We start from the raw sequence: 18,873 nt of genomic DNA, 5'->3' as shown, positions 1-18,873 counted from the left end.
CAACAACGATCTCCTGTTAAGACGTGGGCTACAACTCCCAGGGACAGCGGAGGGGACGGCGGCCTGCTGTGGACCACACGGTCACACGACTCAGCGACTCTAGCAACATCAGGACACTGTCCGGTCCTCATGGAGATGCTGAGTCACAGCCTCGTCCTGGAACAAGACGGAGCGGAAAAAACTATTCTTCGTGTTTAAAGCTTCTATTTGGGGTGCTGGGTTCTCAGATGATTTTTATGTTATTATAAAAACCAAATAACCTTCTAAATACACGGAAGTAGTCCTTGTATGGACCAAGGGTTAGGAACCAAAGAAGATGATTACTCCGAAAACATCAAATCCGTTATTATTTTACAGAATATGTGACTTAAAATAGATGAACGTACCTACATTAGTAAAGGAAAAGTTCATGTAATTACACTGGCCACAAAGCTTTTCAATTGTTCTCCCTGATGCAATACTGGCCTTCTAATCAGTTCCGGCATCCGCGGTCATGTACTCGGCGTGGCACGCGGCACATGCATCACACCGGAGCCACAGGACGTTAAGACAGAAAATCAACCTCTGTTGTCACGCTCTGGTCTGGACACACCCCCACTCACGGAGTAGACACTCCTGCAGGTAGGGTCCTCGCTAAACAAGCCTCCTGCCCTCAGGAAGCTCCCACTCCAGCACGGACAGAAAGGCCGCGAACAGTGAGCATGAGAAGCAGGGGAACTCTGTGCGTGCGACAGACAAGGAGAAGCAAGCGCAGGGTAAGGCGCCAGCAGAGCTGTGGCAGGTGCGGGGGGAGGCGGTCGGTCAAACATGTGAGGACGGGGAGGGAGTTCGCCACACGGGGGTCAGGTCATGTCGTGCTGCATTCTGGTGCGTGTCCACACAACCCCCAACAGAACACAGAAAGGTCCGCTGTCGCCGCAGTAAGGTCAGCGGAAGCATCCTGTGTTCGGATGCGAACACTCCTACAGACGAGTATTTTCCTACATACCTTTTTCATTTCATTTTCTAAGTTCTCCTCCTCTTGGCCTTCGGACAGCCTCCGCCTCAAGTCCGCTATCTCCCTGTCTGCAGACTCACGGTACTGCGCCCACTGGCTTCGCTCCTGCTCCAGCCTGAGGTGCAGCTGGTGCTCGTAGTCGCGGACGGTCTCTAAGAACAGAGCGGAGAGTGCGGTCTGAGTGCTCTGAGGACGCGCGTCCTGGCGCACCGGAATGTTAAGAGGCTTGCATAAAGAGCTCATGCCTAACTTACGTAAAACAACAACGAAAACTAAAGTAAGATTTCTGGTTCTTACTACGTGTAGCTCTGCTAAGAGCTTTAAACCGTCCCTGCTCTTCACGACAGGCGCGTGCCGAACGTCGTCTTACAGACGACGAAAGCTCAGCAAAGGTTCAACACTGGCCAGTGGCGGAGAGCAGCAGGGCCGGCATGCAGAGCTGGGCCGACCTCTGCCAGACCTCGGCTCGCACACGCTACGCTCCGGCTCCTGATACAAACAGGACTGTCACCCCCATCCAAAGACCTGAACGTGGGAGAAAAGGGATATGCACCTGGAATAGCTTACTGTCACCCAGGCTTCTAAACTGAGACCATTTCTATACAGTCTTTATTAAATGGCCTTATCTTTAATATAACCTTAAAGCATTATGGGGTAAACACTGTTGGTTACCCACTCCCACCTCTTCCTCCTTCCTGACAAAATTCTGTTTAAGAAGTCAGTGGCCCAATTTAAAAACTAGATTTTCCAGCTGCCTTTGTAGTTATGGGTAACCACACAGCTCAGTAAATGGGAGGGTACACACTGGAGACTTCTAGAAAATGTTTGCTTCTCTGTGGTGACTGAAGGAGCAGCAGCCACTTTTCAGCCGTAAGGAGAATGGTGTTGAAAACCATGCGCTAAAGGATGGAGAACCAGAAGGACCGAAGGAACTGGGACATTGGTACCATCATGGAGGCCGTACGTGGCCCAGAGTCCCCACCCCAGCCTCCTGCTTCTGTGGCAAGAACGGACTCCCACGTGGGTGAGCTACGAGTGTCGGCTGCCGTGAGGCTTACAGTCATCCCGAGGGGAGCTAGCGTCCCCCGCCTTCTTTCAGAGCACTGGGCAGAAGTAACACGTAGGCCAAGACGGGGGAGAAAGTCACCACTGTTTCACATTCATAATATGAATGACACGAATTCAGGAACCCAAAGCTTCAGGGGCAACTTCCTTCGTTTCATTATGGTCTGGCCAGAAACACAGGCGGCCACGGAGCACTGGCACCGACAGCAGACAGGCTAAACGGGGACTCTGCCTTTAGTCCGGCATCAGAGGCCGGCAGCCCATCAAGCCTGTTTATTCGAGCCCGTGCCTTTCTACCTCGGAGACTGCAGGGAAGAGTCACAGCAAAACCCAAACTTTCCCTGAAAATGTAAAATTTTGGCCACGCTGGACTGGATGGGCGGTAAGGAAGTGTAAGTAGTGACTTGACCCCGAGTGGGAGGCCTCTCTAGCCCCGCACACCCCCCGCATCCACACTGCTGGTTTCTCTGATGCGCCCAGCCTCGCTCCTACAGAAGAGCCGACCCTGCCTGCTGCAAAGCTGGGGTGAACGCGGCCCTCGCTCAGCGCCCGGCACATGCTCACGGTGAGCCTCCAATACCAAAGCCAGGACAGAGGCAGACGGCGGGCCCTCATTTCAGAGACAACACTGCACCCTAATGACAGTCACACATAAAGCCACAGATAAGCTCAGGACGCAGTCTAAGACCCTCTGAGAACGTCGTCCACCATCAGCAGCAGCGCTCAGGAAATCACGGCACAGATGGAGCATTCTCGGTCTTTACCTTTCATCACAGCCTGAAGCGAGGCAACCTCTTCCCTCCACTGTCTTTTCACTTCATCGATTGCTTCCTGCTTGGTGTTCTCAGAGACGGTGGCAATGGCCTTGATGTTCTCCACCTCCGCCTGGGCTTCCCACAGCTGTGTCCGCAGCTGCCCCAGGTCGTCCTGGGCCGCCTGCAACACTGCATTCTGCCTCTTCAGATCCTCTGGGGAGAGAGTCAAAGCCTTTCCGTTAATGAAGGGTTCGTGACATCGGGCTGACATCCCAAGGAAGAAATAAAGCATTATGTTTATGATGTTAACACTCTAATGAAGAAATTAACCATTAAATTTTAAAATGTTAACTTAGAAAATGGAGAATTTTTTAAAAGATTTATTTTAGAGAGAGTGCGCACACACGAGTGGGGGGAGGGGCAGAGGGAGAAGCAGACGCCCCGCTGAGCGCAGAGCCCGACTGCACTCGGGGCTTGATCCCAGGACCTGGGGATCATGACCTGAGCCAAAACCAAGAGCCAGACGTTCAACTGACCAAGCTGCCCAGGGGCCCCCAAAGTGAAATTAATAAAGATAAAATTGAAGGTATGCACGGTATCACAAATCCATTACTTATTAATTATCCAACCAGATAGTGATTAAGGCCATAGTTTTAAAGCTAAATAGAGACTCTTTCACCCACTGGCTAATGAACTTATTTAACCTCTCTGGCCTCAGTTTCCACATCTACAAAATGGGGATGAAAAACACCCATCTAGAAGGCTGCTTTAATGATAAAACAATTTACCGAAAATGTTTATTAGTACAACACTTGCACAAAGTAAACGTTCAAGAAACGGTTAACGGAGGAGAAAAGAAAGCCAGAGCACGACACGGCAGCTGGACAAGATCAAGGATTTCTTAAAGCAGGATGAATCTTCCCCACATCCCTTTGGCACCTCTTAAATATTGTTCCTCCGACGTGCCCCTGCAGGACTGAAGCCCGTGTGTTTGGCCAAACAGACTCTCCCACCGTGGGAACCTGCCAACAGTATGTTCCCCAGACACTTACCGACAGTCAACATTCTCCACTTTCCAAAACCCTTGCTAACGTCATAGGGAGAAGCTGGGAACAGCTGTAATCTGAATTCCCCCACCAGTAGTGAGGCTGAGTATCTTTTTACACGGTGATCAATGCCCGTGTCTCTTCTTTGGTGAGAGCCTTTACTGGGGTTTCTAATGAACTGTCTTCCCTCTGATCGGGAAGAGTATTTTACATATACTGAATACTGACTCTACTTTCTTAGAAAACTCTCCCAGTTGGCTGCGGTTTGTCTCTTAACTCTTCCGTATCTTTCACCATCTAAGTTATGAGACATTTACGCAGAAGGGCCGTTCATCCTTCTGCAAAGTCGTCGATTTCCTTTACAGACTAACTAAGCTGACCGGCCAGGACAGCAGCCTGACTTAGGACCTAACTCTGTTACCGGCCGCCACATGACATGGAGGGATCACGCAGCCCTCAAGCCGCGACAGCGGCAACGCTTCTCGGCATCGATTTCTAAGTACTTGAAAAAATCAAATAGATAATAGTAAAGAACTCTGAAACACTGTGAGGACATTCATCATGATCAAACACTCAGTAATTAGGTTTGGCAGTCTGAGTCACAGAGGAAACACTAGTCGTGCTAATTTTAAGTCGCTCGATCTCTACTCCCTCAACACCTGCTTCACGTTGCTTTGCCATCGCGATTAAAACTTTTGGGGGGTGCCTCCGTCGGTGAAGCGTCTGGCTCTTGGTTTCGGCTCAGGTCATGATCTCAGGGTGGAGGAAGAGAGCCCCACAGGCCCCGGGCTCAGTGGGGAGTCTGCTGGAGATTCTCACCCCCGGCCCCAAATAAATAAATAAATCTTTTTAAAAAACCATTCTGAAACACTCGCCAGAGACAGGGGTAAGAACGTTAACTGCAGAAAGTAATGACCTATCTGGAAGGAAAGACGGACATGTAGGAAGCACTGGTGGGTGTGTGACCCCAAAAGTGACCCCAAAGCCACAGACAGAAAGCTGTGTGCATCAGCTCCACGTTCTGAGTGTTTTATAAAATGTAAGGTAAGAGAAAAAGCCTTGTCTTTGGAATACCCTGTTCATTTCTGAGAAGTACGATTCTGCCAAGGCTTGGGTCTACACACTCACACCCGCTCAAGCTCGTTGTCCCTCCTCCTCTTTATTCACCGGAAAGTACCCAGTGCTAAATACACACCATCCCATTGTCACCGTGAACAAAAACTGCAAATACAAACCTAAATGCTAGTTTGCGGCATGTTTCCACAGAGTTAAAGGCAGTACAGAGAGCCTGCAGGAAGACGAGGTCCAATTTTGTTCCTGGCTTACTTGATGTGTATTTAGGTAAGAGCTATATTACACACTACATATTTCTTATTTATATTTAAATGACGTAACAAACAGAAGGTAAAAGTTAGAAAGACCTACATTTTCCGTACCAAAACATTTCAAAGCTGCTTGCCAATGGTCCCAGTTATTATTAAAGAAGAGTTATTATCCACTTTGGTTTTGGATATGTAATGATCAAGGTTTTCAAACATACTCCGAAACGGAGAATCTAGCACGATAATCTTTCATGTACCCATCACCGAGATGCACCAAGATTTGGCCACATTTATTTCAACCATCCTTTTTCTAAGAAGTATGTTAAAAATAAGCCCCAGAAACAATGTAACATCACGTAACACACCACACATGTCTCTCTAAAAACGTATCTCCTTACACAAACACGGTGCGACTACTGCACCTGACGGGTTTGATGTAAACTAATACCCAAGCTGCAGTAAAATTTCTCCAATTACCACAAAAACGTCTTTTGGAAAATGTGTTTGAATTAGGACCCAAACAAGACGCTTCATTTGTTTATACTAAGCCTTAACAGAATACTTCAAACACAGAGACAAACATATAGAAATCTGTAATGGACACTTACTACCTATCACCTAGTTTCATCATTGGGTTTTTGGGCTTTTTTTTTTTTTAAGATTTTATTTTTAAGTCATCTCTACACCCAACATGGGGCTCGAACTCACGACCCTGAGATCAAGGGCCTCACACTCCACTGGCTGAGCCAGCTGGTGCCCAAGCTTCATCAATTTTTAGTATTACTGTTACATCTGCTTCAATTTCTTTTTAAGAAATAAAACATTACAGGGGCGCCTGGGTGGCTCAGTCGTTAAGCTTCTGCCTTCGGCTCAGGGCGTGATCCCAGAGTCCTAGGATGGAGCCCTGCATCGGGCTCCTCTGCTGGGAGCCTGCATCTTCCTCTCCCACTCCCCCTGCTTGTGTTCCCTCTCTCGCTGGCTGTCTGTCAAATAAATAAATAAAATCTTTGAAAAAAAAAGAAAACATTACAAACGCCCCATCTCCCTCAGAAGTAACAACTATCGGGAACTTGGAGGTCTCCTGACCACACATGTTTTACACCTTAATGCTCTCCTAGCCTGGGACCCTTCTGCAATCACCTCTATCCGTCAACACTGCTTCTGAGATTCGACCTCGTGCGTTAACTGCAATACCGCGGCACCGATCACTGGCTATCACCTTAGTGGGCATGCAGGTGTGGAGCAGGAGTCTAGCTCTCCTATACAGATGTTCCCATGTTATAATGCCATCTACGTCGTATATCAAATTTCTGCTTATGTGAGGACCCGAGGATGGAAGATCTGGTCTCTAACAATGCCCCACTCTCATGCCAGTACTATACCGTCTAGCCCAGCCCAGCAGTACTTGTGCTATTTTGTCTACTCCTGCACTCACAGAAAGTTCGTCACAGTTTAATAAAAACACCACAGTGGTTCTGAATGAAGTGGGGACACCTCCCCTACCAGATTCAGAAGTTATTATAAGCCTCACGTACCCACTACCCAGCTCCAGCAATCACAGACCTAGGGGCAGTCTTGCCCCGTCCCTCCATGTGCACTCCACAACACACTCTTACAAGCCTCAGACATTTTTTTTAAACTAACGAACTTAATTTTTTTAGAGCAATGTCAGGCTCACGGCAAAACCGTGCGTGAAGTATGGAGTTCCTGTACATTCCCTGCCCCGCCCCCACACACGCTCCCCTAGTGTCCACATCCGTCTCCACAGCAGTACATCTGTGATCAACGCTGAGCCTACCATGACACATTATCAAAGTCCACAGTCCACATGAGGATAACGTATAATGACCTGGGTCCGCCACTGTGAATCCTACAGAGGACTTCCACTGCCTAAAAATCCTCTCTGCTCTAGTCATTCCTCCTTCCCTCCTAAGCCCCGGCAATCACTCACTGTTTTACTGTCTCCGCAGTTTTGCCTTTTGCGGATGTCCTATATTAGAATCCTACAGGAGGGAGTCTTTGGGTGGCTCCGTTCTTTTTTATGCTGAGTACTCTACTGTCTGGATGTACCAGCCTCTCTGTTCACCTACTAAAGGGCGTCCTGATTGCTTTCGAGTCTGGGTGACTGTTAATAAAGTTGCCACGCACATCCACGCGCAGGTTTCGCAGGGACGGTTTTCAGTTCACTCAGGTACATACAAAGGAGGAAACTGCTGAATCGGATGAGCTAAGAGTACGCTCAGTTTTGTAAGCATTTCCAATTCCCAGCAGCAATGAAAGAACGTTCGAACCACTCCACGTTAGCAACATTTGGTGCGGTCAGTGTTTCAGATGTGGGCCATTGCAACAGACGTGGAGTGGTATCCCACTGTTTTAATATAGTCACAAACTTATGCAACCATTACCACAATCAATTCTGGAACATTTTAATCCCCCCAGAAGGAAAGCCAGTGCTCTTTGCCTCCCAACTCTCTAGCTCCCCAGCATCAAGCAACCACTCATCAACCTTCCACCCCACTGACCGTCTACCTACTCCGGATATGTCATAGCAACGTACTCATACGTGACCCTCTGTGACTGGCTTGTCACTTAGCACGACGGCTCCAAAGTCCACCCCTGCTACGGCGTTTCAAGCGGGAGTAATAAAACAGAGTGTCCGTCCGTCAGGGGACATGCAGGCTGTTCCCCACATTTCGGCTATTATCAATAATGCTGCTACACATTTTCTCTTCTCTTGTGCATACACCAAGGAGTGAAATCCTGGGTCAAGTGCTAACGCTATGTTTAACCATTTTAAGAACTGAAAGACTACTTTCCAAATCTTTGGACCACGTAACAGTCCTGCCAGTAGTGCGTGAGAGTACCTCTTTCTCCACAGCCTATTGTTAACAGACTTCTTGATACAGGATCCTAGTGGGTGTGAAGTGGCATCTCACTGTAATTCTGATCTGTGTTTCTCTGATAGCTAATGACACGGAACATCGTAATCATGTGCTCACTTGTGCTTCTTCTTTGGAGAAATGTCTATTCAGACCTGTTGACCATTCTCAGCTGAGTTGTCTCTGTACTACTTAGGTTGTAAGAGTTCCTGATATATAGAGATAAAAATCCCTTATCTGATACAATATTTGCAAAAATGTCTTCCATTCAGTGGGCTATCTTTTCATTTCCTTGGTAGTGTCCTTGGAAACACAAAAAAAAAACATTTAATTTTGATGAAGTCCACTCTGTCTACTTCTTCACTGGTTGCTTCTGCTTGTAACATCCTAAGACGTCACTGCCTAATTCCAAGGTCTCAATTCCAAGATTTATCCCTAGGTTTTCTTCTAAGAGTTTTATGCTCTATCGTTTAAACCTCTGTCCTTGACACACTCCAGGTGAATCAGCGTAGATGCTGGGGCCCCAACGTCATTCTTATACACATGGATATCCAGATGTCTCAGCACAATGTGTTGAAAGGATGGTTCTTTCCCAGTTGAATTATTCTGGCATCTTGTAGAAAATCAATTGACCATCCGTATAAGAAGGTTAACTTCGGGATTCTAAACTCTACTCCAAGGGACTCCTACCTACACTTAGGCCAACACCACGCTGTCCTGATCATGGCTGCTCTGTAGTAAGCTTTGAAATCAGGATATGCAAGTCCTCCCACCTTTGTTCTGTTTTCCAAGGATGTTTTAGCTATTCTGGATCCCTAACACTGTCGAATAAATTTTAGGATCAGCTTGTCCACGTCTACAAAAAGGCAACTGAGACGAAGAAAGACACTGCATTAAATCTATACGTCAGTCCGGAGGTATTGTCAATATTAAATCTTCTGATATATGAACACAGGATGTTTTTCCAATTATTTAGATAATTTTAAGTTTTTTCAATACCCTTTTTAAAGTTTTCAAAGTACAAGCTTTACAATTATTTTGTTAAATTTCTTCCTAAATATATCATTAATTTTGATGCTACTATAAATTGTTTCCTTAGTTCCATTCTCAGATTATTCATTGCAATTATACAGAAACACAACTGGTTTGAACCCACAGGTCAATTAATCTTTGACAAAGCAGGAAAGAACGTATCTAATGGGAAAAAGAATACCTCTTCAACAAATGGTGTTGGAAAAAACTGGACAGTGACATGCAGAAGAATGAAACTGGACCACTTTCTTACACCGTACACAAAAATAAATTTAAAAAAATGGACCAAAGACCTAAATGTGAGACCTGAAACCATAAAAATCATAGAGGAGAACACAGGCAGGAACTTCTTTGACATTGGCTGTAGCAAATTCTTTCTAGATATATATTCTGAGGCAAGGGAAAACAAAAGCAAAAATAAACTACTGGGACTACATCAAACTAAAAAGCTTCTGCACAGTGAAGGAAACAACAAAACTTAAAAGGCAACCTACAGAATGGGAGAGGATATTTGCAACTGACATATCTAATAAAGGATTAGTACCTCAAATCTATAAAGAATTTACATAACTCAACACCCAAAATATGAACAATCTAATTAATAAATGGGCAGAAGACACGAATAGACATTTTTCCAAAGACATACAGATGGCCAACAGACACATGAAAAGATGCTCAACATCACTGATCAGGGAAATACAAAGCAAAACTACAATGAGATATCACCTCACAACCTGTGAGAATGGCTAAAATCAGGGGCGCCTGGGTGGCGCAGTTGTTAAGCATCTGCCTTCGGCTCAGGGCGTGATCCCAGCGTTCTGGGATCGAGCCCCACATCAGGCTCCTCTGCTAAGAGCCTGCTTCTTCCTCTCCCACTCCCCCTGCTTGTGTTCCCTCTCTCGCTGGCTGTCTCTGTCAAATAAATAAATAAAATCTTAAAAAAAAAAAAAAAAAAGAGGGGCGCCTGGGTGGCACAGCGGTTAAGCATCTGCCTTCGGCTCAGGGCGTGACCCTGGCGTTGTGGGATCGAGCCCCACATCAGGCTCCTCTGCTATGAGCCTGCTTCTTCCTCTCCCACTCCCCCTGCTTGTGTTCCCCCTCTCGCTGGCTGTCTCTATCTCTGTCAAATAAATAAAATCGTAAAAAAAAAAAAAAAAAGAATGGCTAAAATCAAAAATACAAGAAACAATGGGTATTGGCAAGAATGTGGATAAAGGGGAACCCACTTGCACTGTTGGTGGGAAAGCACACTGGTGCAGCCACTCTGGAAACGTTAAAAATAGAACTACCCTATGATCTAGCAATTGCACTAGTAGGTATTTACTCAAAGAATACAAAAATACTAATTCGAAGGGATACATGCACCCCAATGTATATAGCAGCATTATCTACAATAGCCAAATTATGGAAACAGCCCAAGTGCCTACTGACTGAAGAATGGGGAGAGAAGATGTGGGGTGTGGTTGTGTGTGTACAATGGAATATTGCTTGGCCATAAAAAAAAATGAAATCTTGCCATTTGCAAAGACATGAATGGAGTTAGAGACCATAATGCTAAGCAAAACAAGTCAGTCGGAAAAAGGCAAATACGGTATGATTTCACTCATATGTAGAATTTAAGGAACAAATGAGATGCGCCTGGGAGGCTCGGTTGGTTAAGCGTCTGACTCTCAACCTCAGCTCAGGTCTTTGATCTCGGCGGGGTGGTGAGTTCAAGCACCATGTTGGGCTCCACGCTGGGCATGGAGCTCACTTATAAAATAAATAAGAGCAAAGGGGAAAAAAAAAAAAAAGAGAGAGAGCAGCAAACCAAGAAACACTCTTAACTACAGAGAACAGACTGACGGTTACCAGGGGGGAGGCTGGCGTCAGGTTGGGGGAAATAGGTGATGGGGATCCAGGAGTACACCTGTGATGAGCACACGGTGATGTACGGAAGTGCTGAATCACTATGTTGTACACCTGAAACTAGTATTACATTGTATGTTAACTACCTGGAATTTAAATAAAAAGTTAAAAAAAGGAAATACCATTGGCTTTTTTATACTCATCTTGTATCCTGCAACCTTACTGAACTCATATAACAGTTCGAAAGGCTTTTCAGTGGATTCCCTTCAATTTTCTATATAAAAGACATCATCTGACAATAGAAATAGCTTTACTTCTTTTCCTGCTTCACATTTACACAACTTTAATTCCCACAAAATATAGAAAGGTTACTCCTCTATGGCTCTTTTCTTTTCCCATGTCTATGCTGTTATTATTATATATGCTGTCACCTATATACGCTACAAACCCAATGACACCTTGCTATAGCTACTGTTCCATATGATTGTCTCTTAAAGAAACTGAAAGGAGAAAGGAGACCAAATATATATTTATAGCATGTGTTATACTAACCTTATTTACCATTTCTGGCTTTCTTCAGTTGATCCTTTGGATTGGAATTACCATCTGGTGTCATTTCCTTAGTCTAATGTAGCCTTCCTCCCACCCAACTCCTCTGTGCTGATACTGGCAAATATATTACATTTCCATATGTTATAGGGCCAATAAAAACAATAATATACATATTGGCTTATATCATTGCTTTTTTAAAGAAGATTTGAGAAAAAGCACGAGAGAGAAAGAGAGAGAGAGCTTGCGTGAGCAGGAGGGGAGGGAGGAAAGGGAGAGAGAGAAGCAGGCTCCCCACTGAGCAGGGAGCCCAGATGTAGGGCCCGACCCTAGGACCCTGGGATCATGACCTGAGCCAAAGGCAGACGCTTAACTGACTGAGATGCCCAAGTGTTCCTTGTATCATTGCTTTCCACAATCCATTAATATTTATAAACTGTTATAATTGCACAATTATCTTACCAAGGACCCCTTTTTTTTCACATAAATTCAAAGTACTGTCTGAAATGACTCGCTTTCAGCTAAAGAATGCCCTTTAGTATTTCTCATAAAGCAATATTCTAGGAAAAAATTTTTCTGTTTTTGTCTATATGAGATAATGTCTTTATTTCATCTTCTTTGAAAGATGCTTTTGCTGGATATAGGATTCTTGGTTAAGTTTTTTTTTCCCCTTGAGATTTAAAATGACATCCCACTGACTTCCAGCCTCTATTGTTTCTAATGAGAAGTTATCTGTTAATCTCAGTGAAGGTCTCTTCTAGGTGACAAGCTATCTTTCTCTGGTTCCTTCTAGGATTTTCTCCTTGTCTCTGGGTTTCAACATTTTTATTATGATGTGTTGGTAGGTGGATATCTTTGCATGTCTTTATCCTACTTTGAGTTCAGTGAGCTTCTTAGATATGTAGATTGCCACTTTTAATCAAATGTGGGAAATTTTCAGACATTATTCCTCTTCAAATATTTTTTTTCTCTCTCACCTCTCCTTCTGGCCCTCCCATCACGCATACGTTGGCAAACTTAATGATGTCCCACATTTCTATTAGGCTCTGTTCATGTTTCTATTTTCTTTCTGTTCTTCAAACTGGATAACCTTAAGTGAACCATCTTCAAGTCCACTAATTCTTTCTTCTGCCAGTTCAAATCTACTACTGAGCCCCTGCACTGAATTTTTCATTTTAGTTATTGCGCTTTTCAACTTCAGAATTTCCACTTGGTTGTTACCGTTTCTTTACTGATATTCTCCATTTGATGAAACACTGTCACACTTTCCTTTACTTCAACTTCATTAAACATGGTTTTCTTCGGTTCTTTAAATATATGTGTGACTACTCTGAAGTCTTCATTAAACCTGACATCTGGTCACTCTCACAGGCATTGCATGTTTTCCTTTGTATGGATCACAGTTTCCTGTTAATCTCAAGTTTTTTTGTTGTTGTTGAAACTGACATTTTTTGCAGCAACTCTGGTGCTAGTCTACCCCACCCTCTTACCAGCTTCTTGTTGTCATCTGCTGTTTGTCTAGTAGTTGGCTGGATTTCAGTATAAACTGATTTCTTCTCCCCCACCCCCGCAGCAGGAAGCTGCTGCTGGTGCTCCTCAGAAGGTATGCCTTGGGCATGTGCAGACTGACTCTGGAATGACAGTTTTTGCAGGGCTCCCTCTTGAGTGTCTCTTTCCCTGACCATATCCATCAAACTCCACTTAACTGCTGGTACTCTTTTTTTTTTTTTTTTTTAAGATTTTATTTATTTATTTGACAGAGACAGCCAGCGAGAGAGGGAACACAGCATGGGGAGTGGGAGAGGAAGAAGCAGGCTCATAGCGGAGGAGCCTGATGTGGGGCTCGATCCCATAATGCCGGGATCACGCCCTGAGCCGAAAGCAGACGCTTAACCGCTGTGCCACCCAGGCGCCCCACTGCTGGTACTCTTCTAAGTAACGCATCTGCTTTAGCAACAGGACAGAGTTGGGGAGACGAAAGTGGTAGCCGCTGGTCTTTGGCTTGTTTCTGCCATCATGGACCCTCCCTCCGTACACCACACCCAAGGTACAGCTTCTACCCTGAGTGGAGGCCGGGCAGACGAAAGGAGTGCAACCCCTCAGCCACACTCAACTGCAACTTCACCTCTGCAACAAGTAGCTGGGTGGGGGTGGGGAGGAAGGTTCTGAGGTCCTCAACTGTGAGCTGAGGGGAGCACGAGACCTGTGTTCTTGGCATCATCTGCCTGAAGTGGAGTTTCTGTAACACCAGGCTGGGGGGGAGGGAGGGCGGGCAGTTCATGGATCAAATGCCGCAGACTCTGTTTTCACCAAGGTTTAGTAGATTTTCTTGAACAAATGTCTCATTTGCTATAGGACCACTTCTAGAGACTTTAAGTGGTTGTTTTTTAAAATTTTTTTCACCAGTTCTGCTTGGGGAATGGGTTTGTGGTTCATGTTACCATAGAAGAAACGGGGCCCCCAAGCTTATCATTTACCTATAAATACTTCAGCATGTATCTCTAAAAGGACCATATTTTTTAAATACACATAAAATTTACCATCTCAATCACTTTCAAAGGTACCGTTCAGTGGTGTTAGAAGTATTCACATTATCGTGCAACCCATCCCCACAACTTTTCATCTTAAAAAACTGAACTACACCCATTAAACAACAATTCCCACTCCTCCAAGCCCCTGGCAGCCACATTCTACTTTGTTTCTAGAGGTTTAATTATTCTAGACACCTAAGTGGAATCATACATTATTTGTCTTTTTCTGGCTAATTTCACTTTGTAAGGATCGTTTTCACAGCTGAAAAAAAAAATTTGACAATGTCTGAATACCCTCAAACATCTAGTCAGTGTGGAAAACTCCAGTTGTCTAAATTTTTTTTAATAGTTCAGCCCTTTGAGTCAAAATTCAAATACGGTCCATAAATTAGTCGATATGTATTTTAAATCTCTTTTAATCTATAGGTTCCCCTCCACTTGTTTTTTCCCTTGAAATTTACTTATAGGGTAAACTAGGTTGTCCTCCATGCCTCTTGCAGTCTGGGTTTTGCTAACTGCGTACCTGTAACATGGCTGAACTTGTTCCTTCGCTCGTGGTATTTCCTATAAATCAGTGGTTCGATATAGTAGGTCAGCATTTTCTGGATCCTGTTCTTCCTTGTAAAACTGAAGGTAGTCTGAAGCTCCGTGAAGGAAAACTGAGACTTTAATTGGAACTGCTTCGAATGTACAGACGGAGGAGAGTTAGCTTCTTTACGACACGAAGTCTCTCCACCTACGAACACGGTGTCACCTTCCATTTATTAGGGTTTCCTTTCGTGTATTTCAACACTGTTTTACAACTCTCCTCTCTAAAGGTTTCACACAACCTTGTTAGACGTATTCCCAACTGATGAAAAATTCTGATGCTTTTTCTATTTGTCTTTTTTTTTTTTTCACAATTTCTTTTTCTTCTATTAATTAGTTACCGGTACAGAGAAACATTACTATATTGCTCTCTTTAGTTCTAATAGTGTAGATTCTCTCGGTTCCTCTATGTTGATAACCATATGGACTCCACATGGAGACAAAACTATCCTTAACTTTCCAGATTTTATAACTCACTTCTTTTCAGTTTATTGCATTGGCTAGGAGGACCTCTAGTATAAAAATGAAGTACTGATAATAGGCTTTCTTATCTCACTTCACTATTAAGTATGATATACACTATTGGTTTCTAATAAAAACATTTTCATGGGCTAAGGCAGCCCCCCCCATCCTAGTTTGCTAAGAACTAGTATGAACTCATTACTAGAGGGTGTTAAATTTTATTGAATGTCCTTTCTGGTGTTTCTTAATTTGTTAATGTACTGAGTTACATCAACAGATGTTCTAATGTTAAACTATCCTTGAATTCCTACTATGCATGGTCATAGTGTACTATTTTTTTTTTAAAGATTTTATTTATTTATTCGACAGAGACAGAGACACCCAGTGAGAGAGGGAACACAAGCAGGGGGAGTGGGAGAGGAAGAAGCAGGCTCATAGCGGAGGAGCCTGATGTGGGGCTCAATCCCATAACGCCGGGATCACGCCCTGAGCCAAAGGCAGACACTTAACCGCTGTGTCACCCAGGCGCCCCTATAGTGTACTATTTTTGAACATTCTACTGAAGTCAATTTTATTTAGGATTTTGAACTCTGTGGTCATAAATGAGATTGGTTTACTTGTATGCTAGTATTAGTGCTTCTTGTTTAGGTATCAAGGTTAGCCTAACCCCACAAAATGAAATGGATGGCTTTTTGTTTCTGACATCGCATATAAAAGAAACAAATTTTCCTTGTGGATTTAACAAAATTTGCCTATGCCTGTGGCATCTTTTATAAATAAGAATTCTGTTTATTGACTCAGTTTTTCTTATGGTTATGCTTTATTCAGGGTTTCTATTTGAGGTAATTTTGGTAATTCATATTTCCTGGGATACTATTCAACTAAATATCCAAGATTTTTGGCACAGACATACACAGTATTCTTATACTTTCACAGTTCTACTGTATCAGTAATTGTCTTATTTTTTGTTTTTTTTCCAAAAGATGTGCTTTTGATGTTATTGAGCTTATTAACTTTGCTTTCCATTTCATCAATTTGTATTATTTTTTCTTCTACTTTCTTTGTGTTCACTTTTTCTAGCTTCCAGAGCTGAACACTTAAATCATTTTTTTTTTTGGGGAAGATTTTTATTTATTTAATAGAAAGAGAGTGAGCGAGTGAGAGAGCAAGCACAAGCAGGGGGAGCAGCAGAGGGAGAAGGAGAAGCAGGCTCTCCACTGAGCAGGGAGCATGATGTAGGACTTGATCCCAGGACCCAGGGATCATGACTTGAGCCAGAGGCAGGCACTTCACCGACTGAGCCACCCAGGCGTCCCAGATCATTTGTTTTTCAATCTCTCATTGTCTTTTAATTATTTGATTTTAATAAATGCTTTTAAAGTTACAAGCTTATTCTCTAAGTATTGTTTTAGCTGCTTCCCACAAGTATCTTCACCATATTCTCAGATTTTGCAATCTCCATTGTGATTTGCTCTTTAAGAGCAACAGGAATGCGTTCTTAGTTTCCAAACTTTTAAAAAACATTTACATTGTTGTTTAAAATCTTTAACAGCATTAGTAGCCTGTTTTTAATATGCTGAGTCCTTGAGACATATGTACATAAACCATTTTTTTGTGTTCCTTATGAACATAAAAGGAATGAACATTTTTGGTTCCTTGGGTACAGAATTCCTAGATCAAGCTTTTTCAGATCCTGTTGCTCAAAGCTATTATATCTTTACCTAGTGCTTGATCTAACAATTGGTACAATGTTAAACATCTCCTTTGTGTGCATCTACTGATTTCTTCCTTTAATTCGATCACCTTTTGTTTTACACGGCATGTCATGGCCATTTCGTTAGGTGTATACAAGTTCACGACTGTCGTATTTTCCTTTTTTTTATTTTTTAAGGTTTTAATTTATTTACTTGAAAGAGACAGAGTGAATGAGAGAGCGAGAGCACAAGCCAGGGGGTAAGGCAGAGGGAAAAACAGACTCCCCGCTGAGCAGCGAGCGCGACGCGGGGCTTGATCCCAGAACCCCAGAATCACGACCTGAGCCGAAGGCAGACGCTTAACCATCTGAACCACCTAGGCGCCCCAATGATTGTCGTATTTTCTTGGTAGATTGTTTCTTTCATTATGAGATAGCCTTCCACATTCCTTCAATGTGTTTTGCCTTAGGCCCCAATCTTGTTATTACGGTCTCATTTGTTTTACTTTCTTCTTTTAAAACCTAACATGAGCTTTGAAGTTGTTTGGTTTTGTTTTTTATACTCAGGCTTATCTGTTTCTATGGCTGGTCTTGTTTCTTCCATCCTATATTTTCCCTGTGTTTACTCCTTCTTGCAAATGTCGTCTTTACCAGCTCTTCTGGTGATTTATGTGGGTGACAAATGCGCTTAGTTTTTATATGCCTAAAATACCTATTTTGCTCTTGTTCTTGAATAATTTAGCTACGTATAAAGTTTTAGGTTGAGAATTAGTTTTCTCTGCACTTTGAAGATATTTCACTGTCTCCTGTCATCGATTTTGCTTACATGGCATCTCCCGACAATGTAATTGTTTCTTCTGTTAGCTTTCAGTATTTTCTTTTCATTCTTGGTTTTCTATAGCTTAAGATGTGTCAAAATATGAATTTACTATTACCTACCTACTTGGTACTCAGTATTTATGTTAAGGACTCACTTTTTTCCTTAATCCCTGAAAAACCTCAGTTATTACCTCCTCAAATATCTTACCCTCCACTGTCTTCTCCTGCGACTCTTTCCAGAAATGTCTTAGAGACTCACTGCAGCCTGTGTCTACTGCTCCTTGATGCTTCTCTCTCTGTCCCACTGAGAGGGAGAACTCCCAATACCATTTTCTAACTTACTAAAATCTCTGCACCGTATCTATAGTTTAGACCATCTACTTACCTTATTTCAATTTATTTGTTGTTTCTAAGATTTCTAGTGGCTTTTGACTTTATTTAGTATACCCTACTTTTATTTCCGTATCTAAGTGCAAGGTTACGGCATGTGAACCACAAACCCCTTCCTTAACCGAGCTTTTAACTACTGAAACTCCGGCTGTTGAGCCTCCGAGCCTTCTATAAGTTCTGGCCACATATAAAATCCTTCTGACACCCCTAGAAAACGTCACAGTCTTCTGGTGATTCACGTGTGCTATACCTCTACAGTTTTCCTTCTTATTCAGAACTCTATGGCCTTCTGTTTGCTGCATTACGCACCACGCTTTCTCTTATTGCCCAAGACGAGGCTTTCCAAAACACAAAGCCCGTCGGAGCGCCAAGCTGCACACTGAAGTTGACTAAGAAAGAAAGCCAGATCAAATACTTTTTTTAAAAGCTAAATACTCTTCCTTCAAGTTCAGTGGAAAAGCAACGAAGCTTTCGGAAACACTTGCAACATTCCCAACTGAAGTCGGCTGAGAAAAGAGTACGTACTAAGGCAGAAGAGGCAGCGGAGAGGAGTCCGAAGGTAATCATCTCTTTCACTAGCATTCCTTCCTACTGTTTGCACTTACACTTCAGCTGTTCTCCAAGTACGAAAGCACAGCTATTACAACACCGAAGCAAAAGCTGTTCCTACTGGGAAAAACACAGATGTTTGGACTTCCAGAGTTACCTCGACCTGGTTTGATGAAAGGTAAAACAAAGCCTGCTGAACACGTCAAACCCATGACTTGCACTGCTACCATCTGTGACCAGCAAGGAAGACTAGGTTTACACTTCGAGCAGATGCCATAAGAGAAGCTGCTGCTTTAGAGGACATCCGTAAGTCTTATTTTCATTATGACGTAGGCGAACAGCCAAGAC

At 43.4% G+C, this 18,873-nt stretch overlaps 1 protein-coding gene across 2 annotated transcripts in view; it reads right to left on the bottom strand.

Annotated features, from left to right (window-relative positions):
• The window catches only part of RABEP1 (rabaptin, RAB GTPase binding effector protein 1), a 93,080-nt gene that overhangs the window by 36,243 nt on the left and 37,964 nt on the right, over positions 1-18,873 (bottom strand). For both annotated transcript variants that reach the window (XM_048226906.2, XM_048226907.2), the window contains 2 exons: positions 2,827-3,030; positions 989-1,149 (listed from right to left, as the gene is read on the bottom strand). In XM_048226906.2, the coding sequence (XP_048082863.1) occupies positions 989-1,149; positions 2,827-3,030 (365 nt within the window). The remainder of the gene's footprint in view (positions 1-988; positions 1,150-2,826; positions 3,031-18,873) is intronic.

The sequence above is a fragment of the Ursus arctos genome, unplaced genomic scaffold, assembly GCF_023065955.2.
Source record: "Ursus arctos isolate Adak ecotype North America unplaced genomic scaffold, UrsArc2.0 scaffold_14, whole genome shotgun sequence".
NCBI classification, from domain to species: Eukaryota; Metazoa; Chordata; class Mammalia; order Carnivora; family Ursidae; genus Ursus; species Ursus arctos.
This window is presented reverse-complemented; position numbering and strand designations above follow the sequence as displayed.